At 45.8% G+C, this 27932-nt stretch overlaps 1 protein-coding gene across 1 annotated transcript; it reads right to left on the reverse strand.

Annotated features, from left to right (window-relative positions):
- Positions 1-261: 261 nt before the first annotated feature.
- Positions 262-27848, reverse strand: LOC135396026 (uncharacterized). Its single transcript, XM_064627091.1, has 6 exons — positions 27530-27848; positions 27372-27476; positions 20562-20834; positions 13085-13320; positions 4394-4640; positions 262-719 (listed from the first exon to the last, which is right to left on the reverse strand). Exons 1-6 carry the CDS (start codon positions 27746-27748, stop codon positions 420-422), a joined length of 1380 nt encoding a protein of 459 aa, XP_064483161.1. The 5' UTR covers positions 27749-27848; the 3' UTR covers positions 262-419.
- Positions 27849-27932: the final 84 nt, after the last annotated feature.

Raw genomic sequence — 27932 nt, forward strand, 5'->3', positions numbered from 1 at the left:
GCTCCCACACGACCGGATGCCAAAAATACCGAATACTACTTGATACGAATTTATGTTGTATCGTGCGACTGCACGAAGATTAGAGGCACGCAGCATGCCTTGCGTTTGTTTCCACTCGAAACCATTCGTTTTACACAGGATATAATTCCTTCGAAGTCCAACGATATCAGCATTGACTATAGAATGGCTGAGTGGGCCTGTTAGTACATAGCTATAAGAAAAACTGGACAGCTATCAGGACACCAGAAAAGACACGAATAATCAGCCTGTCCCATTTATTCGTGTATTGTCCGTTGTAATTATACCTCCAGTTTCTTTATATAAATATCGAGATTCCCTTCCCACACCCGTGATGCAGCAAATTAGTTTTCATTTCGTGCAAATATACATATTTTCTTCGTCATTTACAGCAACAGCGTTTATCCAAAAATACGCAACGCAGAGTGGACATGCCGAACTAAAGGATGTGGCTGTCCACAGACTCCACGATAGTCGTCTGAGTGCATGCCAAAGAGCACGACACCTGCGTATCCACTTGTCACTCGGAAGACACGGGTGCTTTCAGGTCCGAATCCCGAGAACCACTTGACGCCCTTGTGGACAATCAGGCAATCTGTGTCATCGGTAGAGGTCAAGTTTACGAAGCCCATTCTCTTAGTCAGGGAACACATGGTGGAGTAGAATGCCGGATCATCCAGCTTCCACGCTGGCGACAGCTCCTGGTGCACATGAGATAGAGATTAAGACCTTTCCATAATACGGAAACTGCATCGCGTAACATACAACACCCATGAGCTTTGCAGGTCCCACAACATACCCCAGCGGCTCTTAAGGGGGAGGCGGCCCCGGCAGACCTCGTTTGCTTGATAGACGATCACCAGTTGAGATAACACTTAAAGACTCCACACTTGGGCTATATAATCACCCGCTACCATTTGAAACTCTTCTCAGTCATTACCAAATTGAAAAAAAAAAAAAAAAAAATCTGCGTCGCACGTTTTAGCGTCATAACCTAAGGCCATCACGATCGCGATGTTTATTGCGACGCGCCAAGTAAATAAATGTATGTCATTTAATTTCATATATTTTTAATTGGCTTGCCCACAAACAGCACAATGCCTACTTACATGGTGTAACAAATCACCACAAAAAGTCAATAAATGAAAGCGACACTGAAAATTATTTTCATAATGCTATTCAACATTGATATGAAATCTTGAAAGAATCAATCTGTAACCGCAAGTTTTCTGTACGCGGTCTATACGACTGAGACAACAACTCTGAAACACAGAAGATTGTAAAAGAAGCACGTTGCCCGCGGTTTCACGGCATTCTGTATCACTTCACCGGTGATCTATCAGACTTCATTCAGGGAGCGACAGCGCAGCTGAGACACAGAATGCTCGAATACGTTTGCTGTGACCTGCCGATATGGCAGGATAGCAGGATAAGTCTTCGTTTGTCGCATCTTAGCCCGGACCCTTGCGCGAATAGCGACACTGGAAGCGTCGCACTCTGCAACACTGCACCTGCGTGGCATTTTAACACGAAAAGAACTCAGCTCGCACTCACACACACGCTCTCAGGTACGAACACATAGCGCGCGGCACTAAGGAATGACCAAAAAAAAAGGCCAGTGCGTGGCTAAGGCTTGCCAAAGATCGGGAGCAGCCAGTTTATGTTTTTCGGTTTGACTCGTGACGCCCTAACAGCGTCTTCTGAGCGTAACTGAGTCGTAACGTGAACTTCCATACCGGAAAGCGCTGACATGCTTCAATCCTATTGGTGGTGCTATCCCGAAAATGATATTTGTAGTGAAGAGCAATGAGGTAATATTTAACGTCGCTCGAAATCCTGCCTCGTCTTCAAGCTGTCCACCAGAAGTCACCATGCAAAATATTTTCGTTCTGCGCTGCGTTATTCGCGATTTCAATGAACTACAGGTGGCGCCCGAACTTCTAAGATGGCAGACGTATGGAGGTCTAGTGAGTCAAGCGAGTGTAGGGAATGCGGTGTCGACCGAATTATGTTCAGCTGTTTCAGTTTTTAATACCCACACATTGACATGTTTCATGAAAACTGAATTAATTTTTCTGCTAGTCATCTCATACTGTGCAGTTCAACTAAGAGAAGTAGGCAAAAAGTTTCCGTCGTCGGAGTTTGTATACATAAGTCGGGAGTCACGCGAACAAAGGATGGATTTTAGAATCTAAGAAGGCAAATGAGTGAATAGTTCCTGAGAAGAGTGAGATAGTATGTGTTTTGGGATGTGGATTAGTAGTCTGCAAGGCAATACATGTTTGACTTTCTCCTCCGATAGTCCAGTAGTATTTACATGTGAGTGTTGCAGGGAACAAGCAGCTCCGTTGGAAGTGTAGTGTTTCTAGGAATTAGGTACTTTTTGTCGGAACTTTGAGATACAAGCAATGATAAAATATTGTAGAGCACAAGCTAACGTTCACGTGGGCACTTGCAAGAGCTCAAGAGAACTTGTTTGAAGAGCTTGTTTGGGGTGCAGGTGATGACAAAACGTGCTCATATGACGTCAGCTCTGGCCCTGGTGTTGCAGGACTTGACTGTGTGTTAGAGGTATACGTGAACAATACATATTTTGAAAACCCTTGGCACACACGCGTATATCTGACACCTGTCTTGGCATAACACCATACATGTGCAACTATTTAACATGCCACATCTGAGCGCCGCAAGAGATGCTCTGGCCGAGTGAAGTATTCGTTTTCTGCACTACACTTGGTATTCACATACAATTTGGTGTGATATTTTTATGTTTGTGAGTCATTCGTTGATACGTGTGCGGCACCAGACAGAAGCTTTCTCTCCCAGAGACGATCCATAGTGGATGCTCGGCTACGCCGCATTAGTACGGTGCTATTGTTTACTTTGCCTGAGGGCTGAAAATGCATACATATCAACACGACACAAAAATGCTGGTTCCTTGTTCTGTATTACTATCATTAATATTAAGACAAAATCACGGTGACAGAGTTGATCAGGAGACTCGGGGGATGGGTCAACATATGGGGCTTCCGTCCCGTTCTTCTTCATTAGGAAACTATTAAAAGAAATCATAGGGTATTTCCAACAGGCTAAGAAGAATTAGTGCAACATTCCTCATTTCCATTTCGATACATTCCTTGTTGCCGGCGTTTTGTCCATAGGCAAGAGAAACGTGTACCGTCCTACTGCTTCCCTGTTCGGGCGCGCGCTCGGACCCCCCTCGCAGCTTTTCGACGCCGCCAGGACGCCGCGGCTTCGCTGGAATCGCGAATAGCTGTGCAACCGGATTTATAAAAACAGTCGGATAAAGCAGCCGCGGGCGGCCGACACGATGCTCTCCTGACGTGTGAAAGCTCCGTGCCTTGTTTCTTTGTTTTGCCTTCGCAGCTCACGGGCAGCTTATACATCCTTGAGCTGTGCCGCTGTACGTCACTCGCCACGTGAGGGGAGCAGCATACGTCACAACGCCCTCTCGTTCTGCGATGAGCTCTTTCCACGAGGAGCAGAATTTTTCAAAGGTGTGCGGAACAGAGCCGTCGCTCTCGCTCTGTAGGTCTGCTACGCTAATCGTTTTTTCGCTGGAACTCATTTATTCGTTAGAGAACAGTCTGCACAGAAAAACAAAAACAATTTTTGGGGTCACCTCAGTGCTCCTTCAAAATGATATTTATAATGTAATGCACTGACATTCAGTGCAATGCATACATGAAATTTCAGGACCCCCTGGAGTATTCCTCTTGCGGCACAGCTACAAAAACAAAACTGGTGTTTCCCACATCGTTCGCACGTCAAAGGACGTCGCGACTCTGAGTTATTATTCTTACTGCACCCGTTAGGGAAGTGACAGAGGGCGCTGTAAAGTGTCATTCACCGAAGATCAGTCAGAGAAGTGTGCTTTACGGATGTCCACAACACAAAAGCGCCCTATGAAATAAATGGTAAGGGAAACTGAAAACGGGCAAACAGGAGAAGTAGACGAGATTCTCATATCATTCTTGCTTCATTTGATAAGACGTCAGTTTCTTGTATTTCAATGAACATAGAATGTGGCATAGTCAGCCCCCGTTTATACGAATACCACGACGTCCAGAAAACAAAAATAGCATATGGATGAGGTGTCATTACACTTTTACTATGAGCACAGAATTCGGACACGCATTCATGAATTTACTTTATGAGTCACCGAAGACCCCTATTTTCCGGTGTATCCTGTGGTCGCCTGTGTGGGCTGCAATGCTTTTGGAGGTCTACGGGGGGGAGGGGGGGTGTATGCTGCTTAGGGACAGTCCTATAATCACCATTTTCACTAATCAGCGTAGCTATACTACGAAAAGCTGTACATATGTTATAGAAGACCAGCACTTCTTTGAATTACCGTGAATCTCATAGGATCTGTGAGGCGGTACTGAGCAGCTAAGAGAGAGATGCTGAAGAGCAACCTCCCAGCGTAGTCCTGGTTGAAATTGACGTATGCATGACGCACGTCCCTGAAGAAACTGGACAATGTCCGACGATGTTCTTCCTTCGAAGTGAACGGCGATGGGCATGCGGCACGATGAGGCGGCAGTTCTCCGAGGTTGTGGGATTTCAAGACGAGGTGGCTGAGGCTTAAGTTCACGAACCTGCCAGATAATTCGGACAAGATGATAATATTTCCACCAACGCCTTCTTTAGTGCCGAAAACATTAAAGCTTTATGGGATCGGCAACCGTGTAGGTCCGTCAGTTTTTTTGTGTGTTTCGTTTTCCTTTTTCTTTCTTTGCTTTTCTTTGTTTTCTTCTTTTCTTTTTTTCTTTTTTTTTGTCACGGGACGCAAAGAGAATGTGCCTCCACCACGTGGTCACCAGGCTGAGTTTGCAGTAAGCTGAAGTTGTGTTCAGCGCCACAGTACAACACGAAAGTTAAAAGATTTCACGAAACATTCAAAGACTCTCGATCAAAGTTTAATAGAGTATCAACACGAGTTTCACCAGACGTTTACAGTTAACGATGTCCTTGAAGAGAGCCTACTGCGTTTACACATGTTTGGCACAATGCACAAAGAGGCAGAAACTATTTTATTCTAATCCTTCTCAGAGGGACAGCTAGAAGTATTGAAATCTTACTAGTCAATGGAGAAATAAGTTATAGTTTCCGACTAGTCCCGTGATTGTGGCTTTCAAGACGTCAAAAATGTTTCCTAAAACGACGGGGCGCTCGTAATAACAGCTATACGCCTGTCAGACGGACTAATTCAGTGTTACTTTCAACGAGTGACACTCGCACGTAGTGTCATTCGTCTGCTGTCACACGACATCTTTTAGTGACGCTCGGCAGAAAGTGCACTAACGATATAGTGAGTTCCCCAAACTCACTTACCTTTTCTTCGGCTGACCGAGTGTGTAGCCTCGACGTCAGACTTTGTGGCACAGCTAAAAGCGAGGGGCCCCGACACCACAATATTTTTAAACAGGTATTTCCAGCAGCGTATTTATTTTATTTTAGTAAAGTGTGAAAATGGGTCGAAAAGGCATATCATTACTCTAAAAGCGATAAAACCCCGGTGCAGGGGACACAAAGAGACAACACAGACGAAGCACTGACTGACAAACAACTTTAATGGCAGGGACACATCTTAAATACACCAACTGCACACCCGACCCCTAGTGGCAGCCAAGGCCGTCATGCTGTAATCACAAATTATCACAAAGTTATCAAAAAGATATCACGCAAACAAGGCACCAGGTAAACGCCCCCCCGAAACAGAATTCGCGTTAGTTATCAATGAATTGCTGGATTGTATCCGTTACCAACACGGAAGGCACGCTAATGCAACTATCTCCAGCCTGTTTTATCAACAAGGCTTTCTTATAAAGAAGAACACCTAACTTATGACTTTTAAACATCACTTTTGTGTTTTTGAACAGCGGCTCGCACCCGGAACAGGTTCTTAAGTGTTCCGCCAGCTTACCATACCCCTTTCCTCTCGAAGCTCTATGTTCCATCAGACGTACGTTAACACAGCGTTTTGTTTGACCAATATACTGGCGCCCACAAGACAAGGGAATTGAATAAACAACACCAACAGTGCAAGTCACAAAAGGATCTACGTGTTTTACATGACAACCCCCAGTTTTTGTCCGGTTAACCCTAGCCATCAGAGACCTGAGCCAATAACCTCTTTTGAAAACTACATCAACACCATGCCTACAGGCTACCTTTTTTAGGCGATGGGAGGCCTGATGAACATACGGGATCACCCCAACCCCCCTCCAATCTCTGTTCACAACGCATGTGAGAATCACAAGGTTCCTTTACCAACCTATTTACGACATCACTGATTAGATTCCTTGGATATCCAGCGTCCTCAAGCCTAGTCACCTGCTCCATGCAGCTCGACCCCACCTTATGAACACACGACCTCACCAAAGCGTTTTTTATCAAAGATTTTGCAACTCCAGCTTTTACAGTTTTTGAGATATTGGAGGCAAAAGGCGTTAACGGTTTTTTACATCGCTGGCAATATTCCCAACATACTCCAATCCCATCAGAGGAAATCCGAAGATCCAATTACTGAATTTTACCATTTTCTTCCCTTTCCACAGTAAACTTTAAACCTAAACCCTCTCCAACAAACAAACCCTGTATACCCGATTCATCTCCTTCCATACCCACACATACCAGAAAGTCATCAACATACCTAGTAATAAATTCAACCCCAAATCTCCCACCCCTCAAGTTCTCAGAAACAGCCCTATCTACCTTAGCCAAAACCAAATCACTAAGTACCGGAGCAATTTTTGATCCTATACACACACCATCCCGTTGTCGGAAAACCCCACCCGACACCTGCACAACAGTAGAATCTAAATACAATTCTAGAATATCCATGAAAACACTAGCTGATACACCCACAGTATTTTGAAAGGACACTAACCCAACAGATATTGCTTCCTGTACACACGCAGAAATGATATGCAAAGGCAAACTATAGAACAGATCAACAACATCCAAAGAGAAAAACCGAACCTTCTTACTTTCAACGCACCTTAACTTTTCCATTACACCGCAGGAGTTTGTAATTCTAAACGGGTCTTCACACTTCAGCTCATTGAGACCTTTCAATAAAAAGGTACTGACCACTCCTTGCCATGTGTTTCTTTCCGAAATAACAACCCGAAAAGGGTATCACTCCTTATGAAGTTTGACCAAATAAAACACTTCCAAAAACTGCCCAACAGTCTTCCTGATTGCATTACACAAACCCTCCCGATCATTCTTCCTAAACAACTCTATAATCTTCCGCTTACACTCTTTAACATGGCTACTCCTAACAAGAACAAAGTTCTTTTCTAAGGCTGCCTTCTCCCTACATGAAAACTCATCGCGACTTAGTAGGACAAACTGCCCGATTTTGTCAGCCTCAAGAAGAGACACCCCATGCCCTTTGAATTCACTAACCAAAGTCTTTATGATCTGTTCGACGTTGCACCTCTTCTCACACCCCTGAACAGCAGAAACAGCTTCATCTAGGACTTGACGACTCCGGTCTTCTCCGAACAATTTTCCGACTTCATACACCATGTCCAGCAAATCCCATTTGGACACACTAGAACGGACAGTAAACTTGGGGCCCTTTTCCAACAAAGCCATAGAGTCCCGTGACACGGACACTTCACCCACCTGTACCACTTGACACTTCTTCACCGAAGAACGTTTCCACCGAGGACGACTCCGTAACATGTTGCACCACCTATCCTCTAAATCCTTCATGTTGAGTGCTAGCAGATACTTAAAGTCTTGTACTTCGTGAAAGGCTCTTCCCCACACGAGCTCTGCAAAAGCAAATGCAGCTCTTCTATGTATCCTACACTGATGGTAACACTCGGCCCGGGAGAGACGTAATAATCTGCGCCGGTGGGCATTGGATGGCAAAAGAGGCCCAACGCAACTTACAAGGCAATCCGGTAGGCCACCTTTCTTCAAATGGAAGGAGTAAATCCTTGCTTTACACTCCAGGTCATTGGATAATTGCAGCAGCTTGGCGATGAACAGTACATAAGACGTGTAGTCCCAACAATGAATGTAACGAACACAGTGAAAGCCCGCCTGAATAGACAGTAGGTTAAAAAGCGATAAAAGTCTCTTTGTGTCCCCTGCACCGGGGTTTTATCGCTTTTAGATGTACCACCAAACAGCCCGGTTTTTATCGCTTTTTATATCATTACTCTCGTTAACAGCGTGTGAGAACTTCGCGAACTTCGGGATCCGGCGGCGGCTATAGAGTGTTGCTAAATCAAAGAAAATCATTCTGAGGAAGATATTGTTGCACACGCCTAAACATTTTGCAGCCGTTTATTCTTACCTATCGTAATAGACCTCTACCCGAGAAACGTCATCATGGCGTTGGTAGACAGACTCAAACCGAAACAAATCGGAAGGGGATCGCTGCCTCCCAAATCGCTGCCTCCCACAGAAAGAAAAGTACACTCTTAAAAATGAACTTTATTGCATAGCACGCTCCTAGCCAACCATAATATCGAATGATATCGTTCCCTTAAGAAAATGGATTTTTCCTTTCTACAGACTTCTTATGTACTCTTTATTGCCGATAGTGACAGTCTGTTGACTTCTTGTTGATCAAGTCAACAGGAATTTCTGTTGACTATCTGTGCACTACCTGTGGAACACATTATATGTACTTTCTGTGACGGAACAACCGTTGACAACGTGTACAAAACTTGTGGACTACAGTTATATCTGCTTTCTGTAGACGGATTATACGGGCGGTCCTGTTCAAATTCTCTTGACTTCCTGTGCGATTATCCAGAAGAAGCTAGGGTTGGCTCTTGGTGTTGTTTTTTGTTCACAATCAACAGACCAAAGCCAACGGAAACAACAGATTTTCGTTAAACTTTTTTAACTTTGTGCTGACATCATATGTTTATTTTCTGTTGACTTAGAGCCGGTAGTTTCTGTAGACCACTCGCAACAGAGAGGAGTATGTTTATCCATTGAATTTACAGATTTTTTGCATATCCCTTACAAAAATGGCTGTTGTTTTTTTGGTTACAGTCAACAGAAACGCGAGATTTTCTTGATGCTTTTTCTGAGCTTTGTGCTGGCATCGTGTGTTGACTTATGGCGTTTAACTTTCTGTAGACCACTCACAACAGGAGGGCAGCATGTTTTTCTTTGGAACTTAGCATGCGTTTTGCATAGAGAACAACCAGAAACGAATAAAGAAATTCAATCTGCTTGATTGGCTGTTCCATAAGTATAGTTAATTCTCAAGCGAGCAAAACCACTTTGTGCCACAAGTGCCTTTCAAAGAGCTAGATCCTAGCTGCACACGTCCCTTATGAAAATGAATTTTGCCGGTTTATTGGCATTTTTTTAACATCCTTTGTCCTCTTTTTCATTTGGTCCCACTTTGATTTCCTGTAGGTTATTGTAAAACAAAACGGCGACAGACACCGTTTGCATTTCTTTCTTTTTTCTTTTCTTTTTTTTTTTTTCAAGATGTCCAAATAGGTAGACAACAAGAAGTACCTAAACTTTATTTGGATTTCCCTTTTCTTCGTTTTCAAAAGACAGCATGACATAGAAAATAAAAAGACGTGCCTTGTTATATGAAAACCTGTTGTGCCAAACTACAGAACATCAATAGACAAAATACGAGGTAGGGTATCGCCTGCATATAAACTGTACATTCAGATCTCCTTTGCACAGGTGTAATTCTATTCGTCGGCTTTCCATTGGCTATTTGGCACCAACTTTCAATAGACATATCTTCCAAAGAAAATCGGTACAATATTTGTCTTTCGTCTCTCCATAGAATTTATAGCCTGCCTTGATGAAAACTGTTATGGAAATTCCGTTGGTGTGTATCAGTGTATATAGCCTATAAATTTCCTGATGACAGAAACTGGATTTTCTATTACCGGAGCTATTCACGTATTAGTGGTGGTGTTGAAAATAGGCCACCGTGTACCTCTTGGGATTCTGTTGAGTACATGTCGTGTGAAAGTGTATTGATGGTTTATTTAACCAGTGTTGAAAAAGCAACACGTGGCCCTTGGCTCCTCCATAACTTGCCTCCGAGTCAGAATGAAGGGTGAGGTGTCTCAGCTTAACTTCATTACGCATACATACAATGCTCAAGTGGGGAATTCCTTGAAGTATCAACTCGCCATCAAGATAACGTCTGTGTTTCTAACTGCAAACTTGCACATCAGCGCGTAATTTGCCATCCAGATTCGCGTTTATGCAAATGACCCTCTCATAGCGCAACAAACAATGAAACAACAACAACAGCAACAACTTTGTTTGATAATGATCATGGTGTTAGAAACACAGGTGATATCTTCATGGTAAGTTAATACTCCAAGCAATTCCTAACTTCAGTTTTGGTTGTATGGGTAGTCCAATTAATCTGAGACACCTCAAGCTTCATTCTGACTCAGAGGTAAAAAGGACTCTCGAATTTGCGGAAGCTCGCTAGACAAGCAGTATAGCGTACAGTATTTGTATCCCTTAGGAAGGAAATGCCAGTGCTGCATATGCCTTTCTAGCTCAACATGTTACGTGTTCAGACGTGGACGTCCTGAAAGCAGTGCCAAATTAAGCTATTGCGAATGACACTGAGGACTGTCCTCGATGACCCTACACGTGTGTGAATGATAGCCAGAATTGGCCAAAATGCAAAGTATTTGTTCCTTAATTTGTTGCTTTCTCCCATACTGCTGCTCTCATTTGTTTACAAATTCCGCATAATAGCCCAAACAGCTAATATAGCAATTAATGTCCATAAAACATGCCTGCAACGTCAATAGTAAGTCGACAGAAGGGCTTCAGAAAATCTGTACACTGGAACCGCTTGATTTACGCAAAAAGTATATGTAAATTCAATGCAAAAATACTGTCTTTCTGTTGTGAGTGGTCTACAGAAAGTTAAAGGCCATACGTCTATAAAAAGTAAGCATATGATGTCAACACAAAATTAACAAAAACCATGAAGAAAATCTGTTGTTTCTGTTGAGTGTGCTATGCAAAGAGTGTGTAAATTCAATAGCAAAATATATTGCATTTCTGTTGGGAGTGGTCTACAGAACGTAAACGGCCATAAGTCAACAGGAATTAAAGATATGGTGTCATAGCATGATATAGCATAAAGTTACAAGAAATCCTAAGAAAATCTGTTGTTTCTGTTGACTCTGGTCTGTTGACTGTAAACAAAAAAACAACAGCCATTTTTGTAAGAAATATGCAAAAGTATGTGTAAATTCAATAGGAAAACGTGCTGCCTGTCAGGGAAGTTGAACACCGGCTCTAAGTCAACAGAAAGCAAACATATGATGTCAGCACAAAGTTAGCAAAAAGTTTAAAGAAAATCTGTTGTTTCTGTTGGATCTGGTCTTTTGACTGTGAACAAAAAGCAACAGCAAGGGCCAACCCTAGCTTTACTGCATAATCGCACAAGATGTCAAGAAATTTTCAACAGGATCTCCTGTATAATCCGTCTACAGAAAGTACATATAATGTATCCCACAGGTGGTGCACACAAAATCAACAGAAATTCCTGTTGACTTGATCAACAAGAAGTCATATTCAACAGACGTTCAATGTAGGAAATAAAGAGTACGTAAGAAGTCTGCAGAGAGGAAAAATGCATTTTCATAAGGGGAGGCGTACGCCTTTTTTGTGACACTTATGCTGTTCATAATTGTCACAATACACCCGTTTTCAACAAATCAGTGAAGATAACGATACCATTCCAGATTATGATTGGCTAGGAGTGGGTTATTGCGGTGAAGTTCATTTCTAAGAGTGTAGTACCGAAGGTCGCGTCCCTTTCAGGGACCATCGTAACCCCCCCATCGACCATCCCCTCAAGATAGTGGCTTCCGGACGCGACCTTGTTCGCCCCTGGTTCCCCGACGTAGTTCAACTCTACCAAATTGGTGGCGCTCTCTAACACTATGACGTCATTTGTTTACAAACAGGGAGAGGTCTGTTGCCATCATTGCCTAAGTGACACTTATTTAAGCTGTGTAGGAAGTACGTAATGGGAGTGACGTTCGCTTGATTGGAGCGCAGTTGACGAATGACACTAAATTAGCCTGTGTGACATGGTATTAGACCAAGTGTTTGACGAAGGTCAGCAGGTGAACAACTCGTAAACAGATAGCGCTATCGAAAGCTTTTCAGTGATTATCCCTGAGTCATCGGCGAAGAATTGATCAATCAGCGGCTCATTTGCATACGCTCATTAGTCCAAGATAACTTTACTTCTGACGCTTTCGGAACCTGTCTTACTGATCGGAACCCTCAGCAAAAACTATTACAAAAAAAGAAAAAAGAACGCGTGGACACGTACTAATTTTTTCGAGCAGTTACTTGGTTTCGGTTTACGTACTTCTTGCGCGGAGCAGTGTACTAATGCGCTCTTTCGCTCGACTATATCCGGCTGTCAGTTACGTGTTCATCCGCCTGTTTCACACATGGGGCTGACAGAAGATAAGGAACAGACGAAAGAGACGCTTCCTCTATGAATTCCCTCTTGTTACTGCCTTGTGAGCATAACACATAAACATAATCTTAATAAACATATTCCCCGAAAGATATTCCCCCCTTCGTCGCCTGCTTTCCCCAAGCTTTACCCTTTCTAATGCGTATAGAGGCAAACTGTCATAGCGTACAATGAGTGTGGTGTTTCCTACAACATTTCCTCTTGAAAACAATCCCTCTGTTGGGCAAAGGACTGTAGTGACCGTGGTGATCTGGCTCGATTGTTTGATTACATCGACGGAATCGCAATGCGCAGAAACAAACTGTCATAGCGTATCACGATGTCATGGATGTAACGGAACGATCGAGTCAGATATCACAACGGTCCTTTCCCCAGAAACCCGGAGAAATTGTTTTAAAGAGGAAACCTTACAGGAAACACTCCGCCCATTGTCCGAACACTGGCCTCTTTGGGCTGTGTTACTGCGGGCATATTTTCCACCGACACTTGTGACTGGGTCTTGTAGTCAGGTGCGTCGTACACAACAGTGTTATGTGATTATTCGTTCAAACTTACTGTGCGATGGAGAATCCTCCCCCGGGATACTCTGTGTAAAACGGCACGACGGCTGATACAAAGAGGTCGTCGCGACCCAGTTGGTAGACGAAATCTTTGTAGTAGTCCCTGTAAGTGTTGTCACCTCGGAGAGGCTTCTCGTGGCGGTGGTGATAGAAAACCAGACCCTGAAGATGTTTACTGCGAAGCCACAACCTGACAGTCTCAATCAGCGTTGGGATGTCCACGCCCGCTAGCTGAAAAAGTCGTGGCAAAGTAATTGACAATCAGGCACGTGATACTCAAACACAATACAGTTACACAATCTCTTGCATTGCTTAGTAAAGTGATACACAACTGGAGGTTTCTCTACTGATGCACGGAAGCCTAATGCGATAGCATGACTGCTTATTCGCTGAAGGGCTACGAAATTACGCAGATAATTTAGAATTGTCACCATTTTCCAATTGTTCCATAAGCGCTTCGTCGTGAAGTACCTCATCCGTAAAGCTCTTCAAGAAGTCTTCATCTCCTGTGATCTCGCATGGTGCTTGTAAAAGTTATCTGGCGCAATGCACGCAAAAATGCTTTCAAATCAGCAGCTGTTTGTGTTGTGTTGTCGTCTGGCATCTTTTACTGGCAGCCACTGATCGCTCTAGAGCGTTCTGGAGTGCGAGCTCCATCCTGGACTTGTGAAAACGGAGCGCTCTGGCAACAGCTTCGGCAGTTGTTTCTTCCTTTCATCTCCTTTCTTCCTCCAGTTCGGGGCGCTCTGGCTTAGAGCATTGGTACAGCCAGTCGAAGATACCGTTAATTGCGTCATCGTCATGTAACTGCGGTGGTAACTGAGTTACCATATCAGTAACGTCGACGGATAAGTTAAGGATTTGCCCTCCCCGCCCCCCTCCGTACACAGTAAACGCCTCACTTGCAAACAGAATCCGGGGGACACCATGCGCTCTGTGATTCAGTTGTGGGAGCTCTTCGCGTTTCGGCGGGTGTACAAATCAATTGCTCCGTGAAAGATGCACGTAGCGTCGCACTACACGACGAACACACGTTGAAATTCCTCACGTCTTTCCTTGGGAATGCTTCACCGGTCGCAAATGCCCACTCAACTCGCACCTTCTTACCGTTTCGCGAACCACAAGCAATCACATACGATGACATCTTGTCCTGAGACTCTTCCCTTACATTTCCTCTACGGTTCGCGAGATTTTCTACCTTTCTACGTACCTAACACAGTGTTCCAAATTAGTCGCGCACGAATTGCCGTTGAAGCTGAAGATCCGCTCCCACATACGACACGGAATTGTCTCTAATTGCTCTCTGCTTTCGTTTGCAACAACATGCTCGGCGCTTCCTTCGTCCACTTGTCTTTCTCCGTAGGCCCGCAGCAAGGCAAGACGTCGTTGTCGCTTGGCATGTTCTCTCTTCTGCTCGACCTTCTCTTCTTCAGCGAGTGGCCGCTTTCTTGGTCGTCTCACGACCATACCACATGACACGTCTATGTGATATGGTTATGTGGCATGAACGTTAAAGTCGATCAATGAGACCTTATAGCGACCGAGTGCGTCGGAAGTCCATCGCCACAGGGAGTGCAAGCGGGACTTCAAAGGATTGGTACTAAGGCTTTTGCTGTGTACACGTAGTGCGAAATCACTCCAAACATGTTAAATTAACTCTACGCAGCATCCCGCCGACTGTGTCGGCTGTGTGGCTGTTACACATTTTGTATAGATGAAACCTGATAGGTCCGTATTATGTAACATTATGAACGGCATTATGGCACAGAATAGGCTCCGCCTCCCGTTTTCAAAAAATCAGGGACGAGAACGTTGTCATTCGGCATGATGGCTGGCTAGGAGCGTGCTATGCGGTGGAGCTCATTTTTAAGACGACGCCCACTTCTGTGCGGCCAACAACGCCGAGCCGATCCTGCTTTCCCCCCCCCCTTATTTTTAAGAGTGTACACTCTTAAAAATGAGGGGGGAGCTGACGCAACGGTCAGCTACCCCGTGGCAGCGATACCCGACGGGGGGTTTCGGCACCAAGGAAGCAGGAGACGTCCGTAAGGATCGGTAGCAAAGCGACAGTAATGGCAGAAAAGAAGACCAAGGGCGGAAGCTCACGAGCTCCCACGTTCCGTCGTCTGTCGTCTTCCTTAACACTCCAGGCGCGGAAGTACAGGTCAATCAGCTTCCAATTTGTAGAGAAGCTTTACAGGCCGGTTCACGGTTTTCCCTCCTGGCAAGTTGATTCTACAGGACCTGACCCTTCCATCTGGGCTCTGTTTTACATGTCTCACATGCCGTAGAGGCCACGATGTTCGCGGTCTTGACTCTGCAGGCGACACTGTGTGAGGCAACGCTGTGTGATGGTACGGGCTTGGAGACGTTGGCCGATCTCAGGAGGAGGATGTACGTTTTAACCCACTTCTTCCACCATTGATGAGTCAAGCCTTCCCGATAAATCCACCGTTGTCGCAACTGTTGCGCCGTCGATGATGTTCCGGTCTCGGGTTCGCGCCACGGAAGCGCGGTTAGCCTTTGCCCAATCAGAAAATGTGACGGCGTGACGGCAGAAAGGTCGTCTGGATCTTCAGACAGATACGTCAGAGGCCGAGAATTCATCACCGCCTCCACCTCTGTGAGAACGGTAGCGAGTTCTTCGTACCGGAGGGCACTTCGACCCAGGACTGTACGCAGGCAGGCTGTGGTATACTGCGAATCAGGCGTTCCCAAAACCCACCCCACCATGCTCCTCGCTCCATTATGAACTTCCAGGTGGCCTGTCGTGCGGTCAAGAATCCGTTTACATGAGCATTTTGTGACAACCCGGCAAGAGTGAGGTCGCGACTGTCTCGCTTGAATGTCCGAAAATTATCTGAATATATAGTTGCGGGTACTCCCTGTCTTGATACGAACTTTCTAAGAGCCATTAGGAAATCCTCGGTAGATATAGACCTCGTCAGCTCTAGGTGAACAGCCCTAGTAACGGCACAGGTAAAAATCAGGATGTAGCACTTTCTTCCGCCGCCTTTCGAACACTTGTAGTACAGTGGACCCGCAAAATCGGTGCCTGTCACTTCGAAGGGTGCGGACTGTGACAAGCGGTCTCGTGGTAGAGGAGCGGAAGCTTCTGTGCACGCCTGAACCTTTGCTCGTCGGCAAGTGCGACATCCATGGAGGATCCTCGTCACAGCCTGACGACCACGGAGGACCCAGCATTCTTCCCGAAGCGCGGCGAGTGTCTCCTGAACTCCAGCATACAGAGCATGACATGAGCACGAAAAAGTAAAAGAGCGATGAACGGAGGGTCCGCGGGAATGACTCTCTCCAAAATTGCTGTACTGGGTCGCCAAAATGGGTCTCTCCAAAATCGCTGTACTGAAGGCTGTCCGTCAAACGGGGAACGCCATCGTCATCATGGAAGACAGACACATTTTGTAAGGACTTGTGCACCGCGGGATGAGAACCGAAGATTTGACCATGTGCCGGTGTGATCCAATATGTTTCCGCTGCAATTACCTCGGCGGCCGTCAAAGGTCCCCTCCTTTCGGCTGTGGTATGCCTACAGTTGTTCAGGTATCTTGACACCCAAGCAGTAACTCTCAGCAGCCGGTGGAGCGAACTGTATATGGCAACGTTCAGTAGGGGAGTAGTAGCCAAGATGGGTACGCAGCACGCCGTCTGGGCCTTTGCTTCGCTTCGCACCTCGTCGCAGGGTTCCTCCGGAGTACGCCATGCTGTAGGCTAGGACTCTTGATCCATAAGCCACGAGGGCCCCTGTCACCACACGCTGTTGTTCAGCAACTGGAGGCATGAAGTGCCTATCATGAGAAGATCCACGGGATCCGCGGGATTTTCTTGGCCGGGGCAGTGGCGCCACTGACTAGCCTCCGTACCAGCCCGTATTTCTGACACCCGGTTCTGTACGAAGGGTTTCCAGTCGTTCGTGGGATTCGTAAATCCAGTAGAGTGTTATCTCCAAAACAGAGTCCGTCCACACCACAGTAGGTAGCGCACAAGGTGGACAAAGATAGCGTGGTCTGTAGGAACCTCATAAGCCTGATAGCGATGACGGCACTCATTAGCTCGAGTCTCGGTAAGGAGACCGTTTTGACCGGGGCCACCCGAGGCTTTGCCAAAAGAAGACCCGCACTGTAATGCCCGTCCCCGTCAAGCGTCACCAGGTATGCGGCCACACCGTATGCTCGCGGACTCGCGTCGCAAAACACATGCAGCGCGATGCTGACCTCCGACATCTTCCCGCCGAGCCGTCGTGGCAACGAGACGCGAGACAATACAGGCACCTGCTGGCACCAAGAGGCCCACACTCCCATCAAGTCTTCTGGTAGTTCCTCGTCCCAATTCATCTTTCAGAGCCAAATCCGTTGTAGCAAAATCTTGGCTGTCAAGGCGAAAGGTGCCGCGTAGCCCAAGGGATCATTATATGCAAGCCAATGCTTGCAGCACACACCGTTTGGTATTCGACCGGTGCTCCAGGAACCCCGATATAGACTTGGATACCGGATACCGAATTTCATCTGTCTCGATGTCCCAAACAATTCTTAGGACCTTCCTTAGTGGCGATGTGGTCGGACTTCCTGTCCCATCGGCGTTGAAGGTAGCCCGGAGCTGAACATTGTTGCACGTCCACTTAACGAGTTTCATGCCCGCGTCATGGAAGATTTGCCGCGACTCGTGGTAAACAGTAAGCGCCTCTTCCGGCGACGAAACGCCGACAACGAGGTCGTCCACATAGAAGTGGCTGTAATGTAAGGCCGCCGTGCATGGGTATGAGTCTTCTGCTGCTCTCAGGTGGTGACGTATAGTGGCAGCGAGAAGAAAGGGACTAGACTTGGCTCCGAAAGGCACGCGTGTCATGCGCCAAATTTCTACTGGGGGCAATGGTTCGCCTGCCCGTGGCGTCGTGGCATACCACAGAAACCGCAAACAATCGCGGTCAGCACTGTCCAGCACGATCTGCAAAAACGCCTTCTCTATATCCGCTGTGAAAGCCACATGGTAAGTTCCAAACCGCAACAGCAATTGCAGAACGTTCGGGTTAAGATTAAGGCCGGCGTGAAGAGCTTCGTACGCTACACAGTACCCAGCGAACCCCCTGTGCCTGTACGTACGCAAAGTCTCGGGTGGCCCCGGTCAAAACGGTCTCCATACCGAGACTCGAGCTAATGAGTGCCGTCATCGCTAGCAGGCTTACGAGGTTCCTACAGACCACGCTATCTCTGTCCACCGTACCTACTGTGTTGTGGACGGGCTCTGAGATAACACTCTACTGGATTTAGGAATCGACGAACGACTGGAAACCCTTCGTACAGAACCGGGTGTCAGTAAAACGGGCTGGTACGGAGCCGAGTCAGTGGCGCCACTGCCCCGGCCAAGAAAATCCCGCGGATCTTCTCATGAGAGGTACTTCATGCCTCCAGTTGCTGAACAACAGCGTGTGGTGACAGGGGCCCTCGTGGCTTATGGATCAAGAGTCCTAGCCTACAGCATGGCTTACTCCGGAGGAACCCTGCGACGAGGTGCGAAGCGAAGCAAAGGCCCAGACGGGGTGCTGCGTGCCCATCTTGACTACTACTCCACTACTGAACGTTGCCAAATACAGGTCACTCCACCGGTTGCTGAGAGTTACCGCTTGGGTGTCAAGATTCCTGTACAACTGTAGGCATACCACAGCCGAAAGGAGGGGACCTTTGACGGCCGCCGAGGATTTTTACCTGTTCCGTTACTAGGGCTGTTCACCTAGAGCTGACGAGGTCTATGTCTGCCGAGGATTTCCTAATGGCTCTTAGAAGGTTCGTATCAAGACGGGGCGTACCCGCAACTATATATACAGACAATTTTCGGTCATTCAAGGGAGCCAGTCGCGACCTCACTCTTGCCGGGTTGTCACAAAACGCTCAGGTAAACGGATTCTTGACCGCACGACGGGTCACCTGGAAGTTCATAGTGGAGCGAGGAGCATGGTGGGGTGGGTTTTGGGAACGCCTGGTTCGCAGTATGCCACAGCCTGCCTGCGTACAGTCCTGGGTCGAAGTGCCCTCCGCTACGAAGAACTCGCAACTGTTCTCACAGAGGTGGAGGCGGTGATGAATTCTCGGCCTCTGACGTGTCTAAAGGTCCAGACGGACTTTCTGCCGTCATGCCGTCAAACTTTCTGATTGGGCAAAGGCTCACCGCGCTTCCGTGGCGCGAACCCGAGACCGGAACAGTTGCGACGATGGTGGATTTATCGGGAAGAATTGACTCATCAATGGTGGAAGAAGTGGGTTAAAACGTACATCCTCCTCCTGAGATCGGCCAACGTCTGCAAGCCCGTACCATCACACAGCGTCGCCGTCGGGGACTTAGTACTCATTGCTGCAGAGTCAAGACCGCGAACATCGTGGCCCCTAGGGCGTGTGATTCATGTAAAACAGAGCCCAGCTGGAAGGGTCAGATCCCGTAGAATCAACTTGCCAGGAGGGAAAACCGTGAACCGGCCGGTACAGCTTCTCTACAAATTGGAAGCTGATTGACCTGTACTTCCGCGCCTAAGGAAGACAGACAGGATTGCGGGAACACGGGAGCTCGTGAGCTTCCGCCCTCAGTCTTCTTTTCCGCCATTACTATCATTAAAAGCTTTGCTACCGATCCTTACGGACGTCTGAGCTGCTTCCTTAAACATTCCCGACATTCAATCTCACTCTCCAGGAAATCGAGTAGGGATGATAAAGAGTCGCCGTTGGTGTCCCCGATCCTGCCCCCCCCCCTCATTTTTAAGAGTGTACACTCTTAAGATAACGATATCATTGGAGATTAGGGTTTACTAGGAGCGTGCTATGCGGTGAAGTTCATTTCTAAGAGTGTAGAGCAGAACGTTATGTGTACCTCCGCATTGGCGTCTGATTGGGAGCTACTGTTCTTCAGATGACGTAACAATGGATAGATGTATCTGGTTGGTGATACGTCTGCTCTCCCGTATCCGAAAAAGTGCGTTTTTTTGTTTTTTTTAACGCTGCACACGCTACGAAGGAGAAGTATTGAATAATAAATTGTAAATAGAATTACGAAGCGTAGAAGAACAATATTACACCTATTACACCCGTAACTAAATACCTGCAGGTAGGGGTTCTTACCTGCTTTATACTCGTCATTGGTAAAATTAAGAAATCGCTAAACCTCTCCTATGTGACAGCCACAGACATATGTTTTGTGTCAGAGGGGTAGTAATGGTACCTGTGAATATGTTTGTGCGAAGTAACAGACATATCGTAGTAATTGAAGAAAAGTTACCTGTAATAAGCAAAGTTCATTCAAGTGAACGCGCAAATCTCGTTATGATCTTGTAAGAATACCAGGCACACTGCCCGATATCCGTGCATCAAATTGGGGACGAGGCCACGGCTGCCCCCTTTGTTACCACTTCCTGACGCCCCTGCCACTGAACACAGCACACGTTATTGCAAAAGGCAATGCTATATCCATACCTTCTCCTGGAAAGCTGCGGTCGTCTGCTGACCATCCCCTAATAAGGCGTAAAGAGCTGTAGTTGGTCGCTTCTCTCTCAACGTGTAAAAAAGGTCAATGCCCGAATGTCCCTCATCCACGTCCGGCCTCAAATAGCGAATGCCTCGATGACTCAGGTCGACGCAGCAGTAGAGGACTGCGTTGCAGAACTCCACGGGGACGTCCCATAACATGTAACCCTCGTGACCTGGCTCGTACGTGCACCACAGCTCCCGAGGGCGCGAGGGGGTGGCCTGCCATAATGAGCGAGCCGTCATCAGCACTTCGAGCTTAGCAAACTCTTAGGTCCTCTTCACCTATACCCAAACGAAATATGTTTACCAGAGGGATCGAAGAAAACTGCGTGGTATGCCCACCCACACGTTGTCAGTCAGTTTTCGAGGACTTGCAGCGTAAAAGCCGCAATAACAGCGAGTCGAGGAAAATTCTCCAAGTGCAATGGCTTTTCCGCCCTATTAACATGAGCCGACAGTCCGACAGTACGCGTTTACCCGTTAGGCATTGTCCTCTGCACGCATTTCCCATGCTTGCTTAACTAAATGCGTTCCTTTTTCGTTGCTCGAGTTTTCAGTTGTGTCACTGGCAAACATTCATTAGCCTTCAAACATGTGTTTTTTACAACATGATATGAACACACTACCTTCCGGAAGTGTCACGCAAAAATTCTCCTTTGGGACTTGCGAATGTCCTGTTAAAATAGTTTACAAGAACGCGCGCAGCGGCAGCTTCTGTCGCCCAGCTTCTGTCGCTGTGGTGGTGTTAGGTGAGCGGAGCATATTTAATTGATTGCCGAGAATCGTCTGCTAGCGAGAACGACCGGACCAGACTCAAGACTTGCGGCGCAAATACAACTGCAAAAACAACGAAATAAGAAAAAAGGCACGCGCCTCACTGTTATGCAGAAAACGTGACTTCGCAGACTAGCATCCCTGAGAGAGAAGCAGCCTTTCTGACCCATGAGAAAATGGTTGTTGAGAGTTTGTTTCCCGTCAACCGAAACAACAGATTTACTTAGGACTTCTTATTAACTTTGTGCTGACATGATATCTTTACTTCCTGTTGACTTATGCCCGTTTACTTTCTGTAGACCACACCCAACAGAAGTGCAATATATTTTCCTATTGAATTTACACAGACGTTTTGCATACGTCAAGCGGTTCCAGTGTACAGAATTTCTGAAGACATTTTGTTTTTTACTACTGCGTTGATACTATTGACATTGCAGGCATGTTTTATGGACATTGCTAACCTGGACCTGTTTGGGGCATTATGCGGAATTTGGAAACAAGTATGAGAGGAGCAGCATGGGAGAAAGCAACAATGTATTTATTGAAGAGGAAATCCTTGGCATTCTGGCCAATTCTGGGCACATGTGTAGGGTCATTGAGGACAATCCTCAGTGTCATTCGCAATAGTTTAATTTGCCAGTGCTTTCATGACGTCCACCTCTGAACACGGGGCATGTGCGGTTAGAAAGACATATGCAGCACAGGCATTTCCTTCCTAAGGGAAAACAGATACTATGTAGTATATTGCTTGTCTTGCGAGCTTCCGCTAATTCGAAAGTAATAATGCCTATCTCTGAGTCAGAATGAAGGCTGAGGTGTCTCAGCTTATTTGGATTGCCCATACAGCCAACACTGAAATTAGGAATTGCTTGGAGTATTAACTTACCATCGAGACAACATCGGTGTTTAGAACTAATTTCAGTTTGAGACATTCAGTAGATCCAAGTCAAACTTGCCCCAAACTCCATAGTCATCATAATCAAATAAAGGTGGTGCTCTTGCGCTATGAGCTGGTCATTTACATCAGTGTGAACCAGGATGGCAAATTACGCGCTAGTTTGCAGAAACACAGATGTTATCTTGATGGTGAATTGATATTTTAAGAAATTCCCCACTTCAATGTTGGTTGATAGCCACGTGTTGCTTTTCAACACTGGTTAAATAAACAATCAATGCACTTTCAGACAACAGGAACTCAACAGAATTCCAAGAGGTACACGGATGGCCAATTTTCAACATCGCCAGTTTTGATATAACAGGACAAGTCTTGATTTTCTTTTTCTATTTCATGCTGTCATTTGAAAGTCAAGAAAGAGGAAATCCAAATAAAGTGAGATACTTCATGGAGTCGACCTATTTTGAAATGTTGAAAAAATAAAATGCAGACGGCGTCTACTGCCGTTTTGTTTTACAATAGCCTACAGGAAATCAAAGTGGGAAGAGAAGAAAAAGAGGCCAAAGGGTTTCCAAAAAATGTCAGCAACGGGCAAAATTCATTGTCGTAAGATACGCGTACAGGATCTTGCTCTTTAAAAGGCACAAAATGGTTTTGCTTGCTTGAGAATAAACTCAACTTATGCAACATAGCATCAAACATGTTTCATTTCGTGTTGTTCCCTATGCAAAAAGTCTGCTAAGTTCAAAAGAAAATCATGTTGTCGTTCTGTTGTTAGTAGTCTACAGATAGTTAAACGCCATAGGTCAGAAGAATGTAAACATATGGTGCCATTACAAAGTTAACAAAAAGTCTAATGAAAATCTGTTGTTTCCGTTGACTCTTGTTTGTTGACTGTGAACAAGAACACAACAAACAAAAAAGGCACAGCCGTTTTTGTAAGAGATACGCAAAATGTACGTGTAAACTAAATATAAAAGCATAATGCCTTTCTGCTGAGAGGGTTCTACAGAAAGTTACCGGCCATACGTCTACACAAAGTAAACATATGATGTCAGCACAAAAAATCGAGAGAAAAAATCTGTTCTGTTGGCTCTGGTCTGTTGACTGTGAACAAAAACACAAGAACAAGGGAGACCTTAGCTTTGCTATAGACAACCCCCACAGGAAGTCGGGAGAATTTCAACAAGACCTGTATAGTCCCTCCAAAAAAAGTACTGTGGGAGCCTATTCCCACTCTCGGGGGCAAAGCCTGTCTGTTCCGTCCCCGTGGAAGACGAAACACAACAAGAAATACAAGATGTGCCAAGAAACTCGTTATTTTAATCACTCACATCTTACAGACGATCGCTTCCACGTCCATAGAGCAACCACCTAACCTCCTCGTCTTCTTCCTTCCACACTCTATATAACTTCTTCGTCCTCTTTTATCCCACAGTACATATAATTGTAGTTCACAAATTTTGTGCACGGTTCTCAACGGTAGCTCCATCACAGAAAGTATACACGCTTAAAAATGAACTTCACTACATAGCACGTTCCTAGCCAACCATCATCTCGAATGATATCGTTATCTTCCCTGATTTGTTGAAAATGGGAAGCGTACGCCTTTTTTGTGACAATTATGAACAGCATAAGTGTCACAAAAAAGGCACACGCCTCCCGTTCTCAACAAATCAGAGCAGATAACGATATCATTCGAGATGATGGTTGGCTAGGAGCGTGCTATGCCGTGAAGTTCATTTCTAAGAGTATACATATAATGTAAGCTACAGGTACACTGTTAAAACAGAACTTCGGCACATAGCACGCTCCTAGCCAACCATCATTCCGAATGATATTCTGTGTATTGATTTGTTGAAAATGGGAGGAGGTGCCTATCTGGGACACATTATTTTGTCCCAGATAGGCGCCTCCCCCCTGTTTTGAACAAATTAGGACACAGAATTATATTATTCGGAATGATGGTTCGCTAGGAGCGTGCTATGTGGTGAAGTTCAGTTTTAACAGTGTAGTGTACAGGTTGTAAACAGAAATTCCTGTTGACTTGATCAACAAGAAGTCAAAGCCAAACTGTCAATGTAGGAAATAAAGAGTGCGTAAGAAGTCTGTAGAAAGGAAAAATCCATTTTCATAAGGGATAAAGCTCTCTTGCACAACAGGACTGCGCGCTGCAATCGTTCTTTTTGTGCGTATACAGGGTTTTCACGAAAATCCCCCGGCTCAATAATTCGTGAACAGGTGGCGCCATCGAAGAAATTTCTCTTTGGTAGAGATCCTTGGGACATTGGCCATGAACTGTGTAGTGTGCGGCTCATTTGCATACGCTCACTAAATAAATAAACATGCTAACTTTTAACTTTTAGTTCGCACACTTACGGAACCTCTGTTTTACTCATCGGGACCTTCAGCGAAAAATATTCTAAGAAAAAAAATGCGTCGACACTTAGTGATTTTTCCGAGTAATTAATTGGTTTCGGTTTACATATTTCTTGCGCGGAGCAGTGCACAAATGCGCTCTTTGGATCAGCTATCCGGCCGTCAATTCCGTCTTCATACGCCTGGTTCACGCACGGGGGCGACGGAAGATTAGGAACAGCCACAAGAGATGCTTTGGTATTCGTTCGCAAAGCGACTGGTAAACAGCGCTGGCGGTTCTGTCGTTCCGTAGGTGAGATAGCGTGCTCTTATCGTGGATGATGACGGATGCGCCTCGAGCGCTCTGAACTAGTGGGGTACACTCACAAAAATTAGCTAAACCACATAGCACGCTCCTAGCCAACCATCATCCCGAATGACAACGTTCTCGATCGATTTGTTGAAAACGGGAGGCGGGGCCTTTTTACCCTTATGTTCGGCATAACAGTACAAAAAAAGCGTAGGCCTTCCATTTTCCTCAAATCAAGGGAGAGAACGTTGTCATTCGGGATGATGGTTGGCTAGGGGCGTGCTATGTGGTGTAGCTTATTTTTAAGAGTGTACCCCAACAGACAGACCCAACAAAAACTATGCACAGTAGTGTTTGATTGTCGCAAAGAGCACACGGAAGATGCAGGGAGAGGAGGAACTGTTCCCGTCTCTTGTTTTACCTTTGACCTTGATGCTGGTGACAACTGCGTTAACAAGTTGTCACCAGCATCAAGGTCAAAGCAGGCAGAAGAAAGGTAAAACAAGAGGCGGGAACACTTCCTCCTCTCCCTGCATCTTCCGTGCGCTCTTTGCGACAATCAGGCAGACAGGGCTAAAGCGGAATTTTTACCAATTTTTTTCTACCATTTCTGTTACGATAATCTGCATAGCTTTTGTTTGGACCGTGGTTATCCGTGGAGGACTTCATATTCCTGTAAACAAAAAGCGAGGTTCGCTTGACAATTTTCAAAGTTCAATTGGAAAAATAAATTTCACTCTTAAAAATTGTCCAAAGCCTTCCACCCCAAACTTTACAAAAGGTAATTTCCGGAAGTCCCACAATCCTAAGGCGAGTACGTCGCCAGTTAGAATTTTTTTATCATTTTAGGTGAAACACCCTGTATGTCCCACACTCTAAAAACTTAACTTCACCGCATAGCATGGTCTGCGCCAACCATTGCACCGAATGATAGGGCTATAGCTTGTGATTTGAAGAGAGAGGGAGGCGTACGCCTTTTTGTCAATTATCATATATCCAAATTGACACAAAAAGGCGTACGCACCCCTCTCTCTTCGAATCAGAAGCGATAACGCTATCATTCGTGGCAATGGTTGGCGCAGAGCGTGTTATGCGATGAAGTTCGGTTTTTAGAGTGCAAGGCCTGTGATCATACCATTCAAAGGAGAAGCACCGGTGACAATGACCTACTTTATTTGGGTAGAAATCCAGCAACCGGTAGAGATGTAGGAAGGGAGTTGCCTCAGGGCAGAAGCCGCCGATATTTCGAACAGAGACTGTTCTTCTTCTGCGCCCAGAAGAAGACAGTCTCTGTTCAAAATATCGGCGGCTTCTGTCCTGAGGCAACTCCCTTCCTACTTTATTTGGGGCTGACAAGATGGTGCGTGGCTGCAAAACAATGAGAAAGACAACACAGAAAAGTGTGTGTGCTGTGTCTCGCCTTGTCTCGGCTACCGCCCACTTGTAATCCTAATAGTGAGTTTTACTATACCGTTGATAAGGTTATCGTGCCTATCGGAACCAATCGCAGTAGTGTGTGACTCAGAGTCTTATCCACTGATTGGTTCCGGTTGATACGGTTCGACGCTAGCCACGTTATCAACGGTCCTATAAAAGTCTCTAATTTCTATTCCTCCTGACCTTTTCTTTTTTATTTTTTTCTCGGAGTCCTTTAATGCTCCTTCGTAAGTAATTCGCGTATATAAATCCCTTGCGGCTTTGAAGTTAGTGCGCTTCGCTAGCATGTGGCTCGTTTATCCGCGTGCTGCTTCTACACTCTTAAAACTTCACCATATAGTACGCTCCTAGCCAACAATACCGAATCATTCTGTGTCATGATTCGTTCAAAACAGGGCAAGCAGCCTATCTGGGACAAGCATAATGTGTCCCAGGTGCCTCCTCCCATTTTCAGCAAAAAAGGACGCAGAATGATATCATTCGGAATGACGGTTGGCTAGAAGTGTGCTATGTGGTGAAATTCTGTTTTAACAGTGTACACAAGCTGGCGCGCACAGCATGGTTGTTCCGATGGCGATGTTCAGTTTCTTTGCGGTTGCGAATTTTATTGGAATTGACAGTAAACTTAAGAACTTGCAACTACCCACCGACTAGCGCGACTAGTACACATTTCTGCGCCACGTGACATCATTTGCGTTTTAATGTTAATTTAGTACTTCAGTTCGATTTCTGACCAATAGCGATGCAAGAAGCACAGACCACGGAAGTATACAGTCGGCCCTATCAACTTGGACCCATCGCAGGGCTCCGCTCCTCTGACCCCTACAGAGTGCCATGAACGGACGTTGACCGTGAGGCGTATGTACTTTTGACTAGAATGGGACCTCCCGCTAGGAGTTTATCATTGTTTTTCACGGCCTAGTCGGTGCTTGCCGGAAGACAAGACCAGTAAATCATCCAAACGGCGTACTGTTCTACTTACATCCACAACTGCAGCTCTCGGGTATGACACTATCTGTTCTTTCATCGCAGGAGTGTGACCCTTCCCTCCTGGTATAGGTTTCAACATGAAAGACACCACCATTATCTAGAACAAGACAGGGTTGTTACAGGGAACGCCATAGACAACTCTGGATGTACCTGAGCAACGAGTACGGAGATGCCAACGAGGAAGACTTTGAGGTTTCGATGGAAGTGTTCACGTGGAATTTCTCCGAGTTTCCATGCACGAAGGCAATCTGCGATCGATGTATCAGTTTCTTCTTGAGTAGCATCGTTCAACGCCACGAAACTTGGAGGTTCGTTTGAAACACGGGATACCTCGGGGCTACCGTGCGGTGTACCTTGTTGAGATTGCATTGCTATCGCCGGTACGAATGGTACGCTACGTTCTACGAGTATACTACGGCCTGCTCGAATGCAAGCGCATCTGCTTCCACAGCACGTTCTCTTTGCTTCTTTCTTTTCGCACTTGATAATAACAGTGGCATGATATTCCAGAAAGTTCCCTCAAGTCGCTCTTCAACATTCACATACTCCCTTC

Source organism: Ornithodoros turicata, chromosome 5, assembly GCF_037126465.1.
Source record: "Ornithodoros turicata isolate Travis chromosome 5, ASM3712646v1, whole genome shotgun sequence".
Taxonomy (NCBI): Eukaryota; Metazoa; Arthropoda; class Arachnida; order Ixodida; family Argasidae; genus Ornithodoros; species Ornithodoros turicata.

Coding starts and splice junctions, on each gene's coding strand:
- LOC135396026 (XM_064627091.1), bottom strand. CDS start 27,748: ATGCAATCTCAACAAGGTACACCGCACGGTAGCCCCGAGGTATCCCGT. Junction 27,477..27,529: donor TCTCCGTACTCGTTGCTCAG/GTACATCCAGAG, acceptor GTCTTGTTCTAG/ATAATGGTGGTGTCTTTCAT. Junction 20,835..27,371: donor CGAGAGCTGCAGTTGTGGAT/GTAAGTAGAACA, acceptor TCATTATGGCAG/GCCACCCCCTCGCGCCCTCG.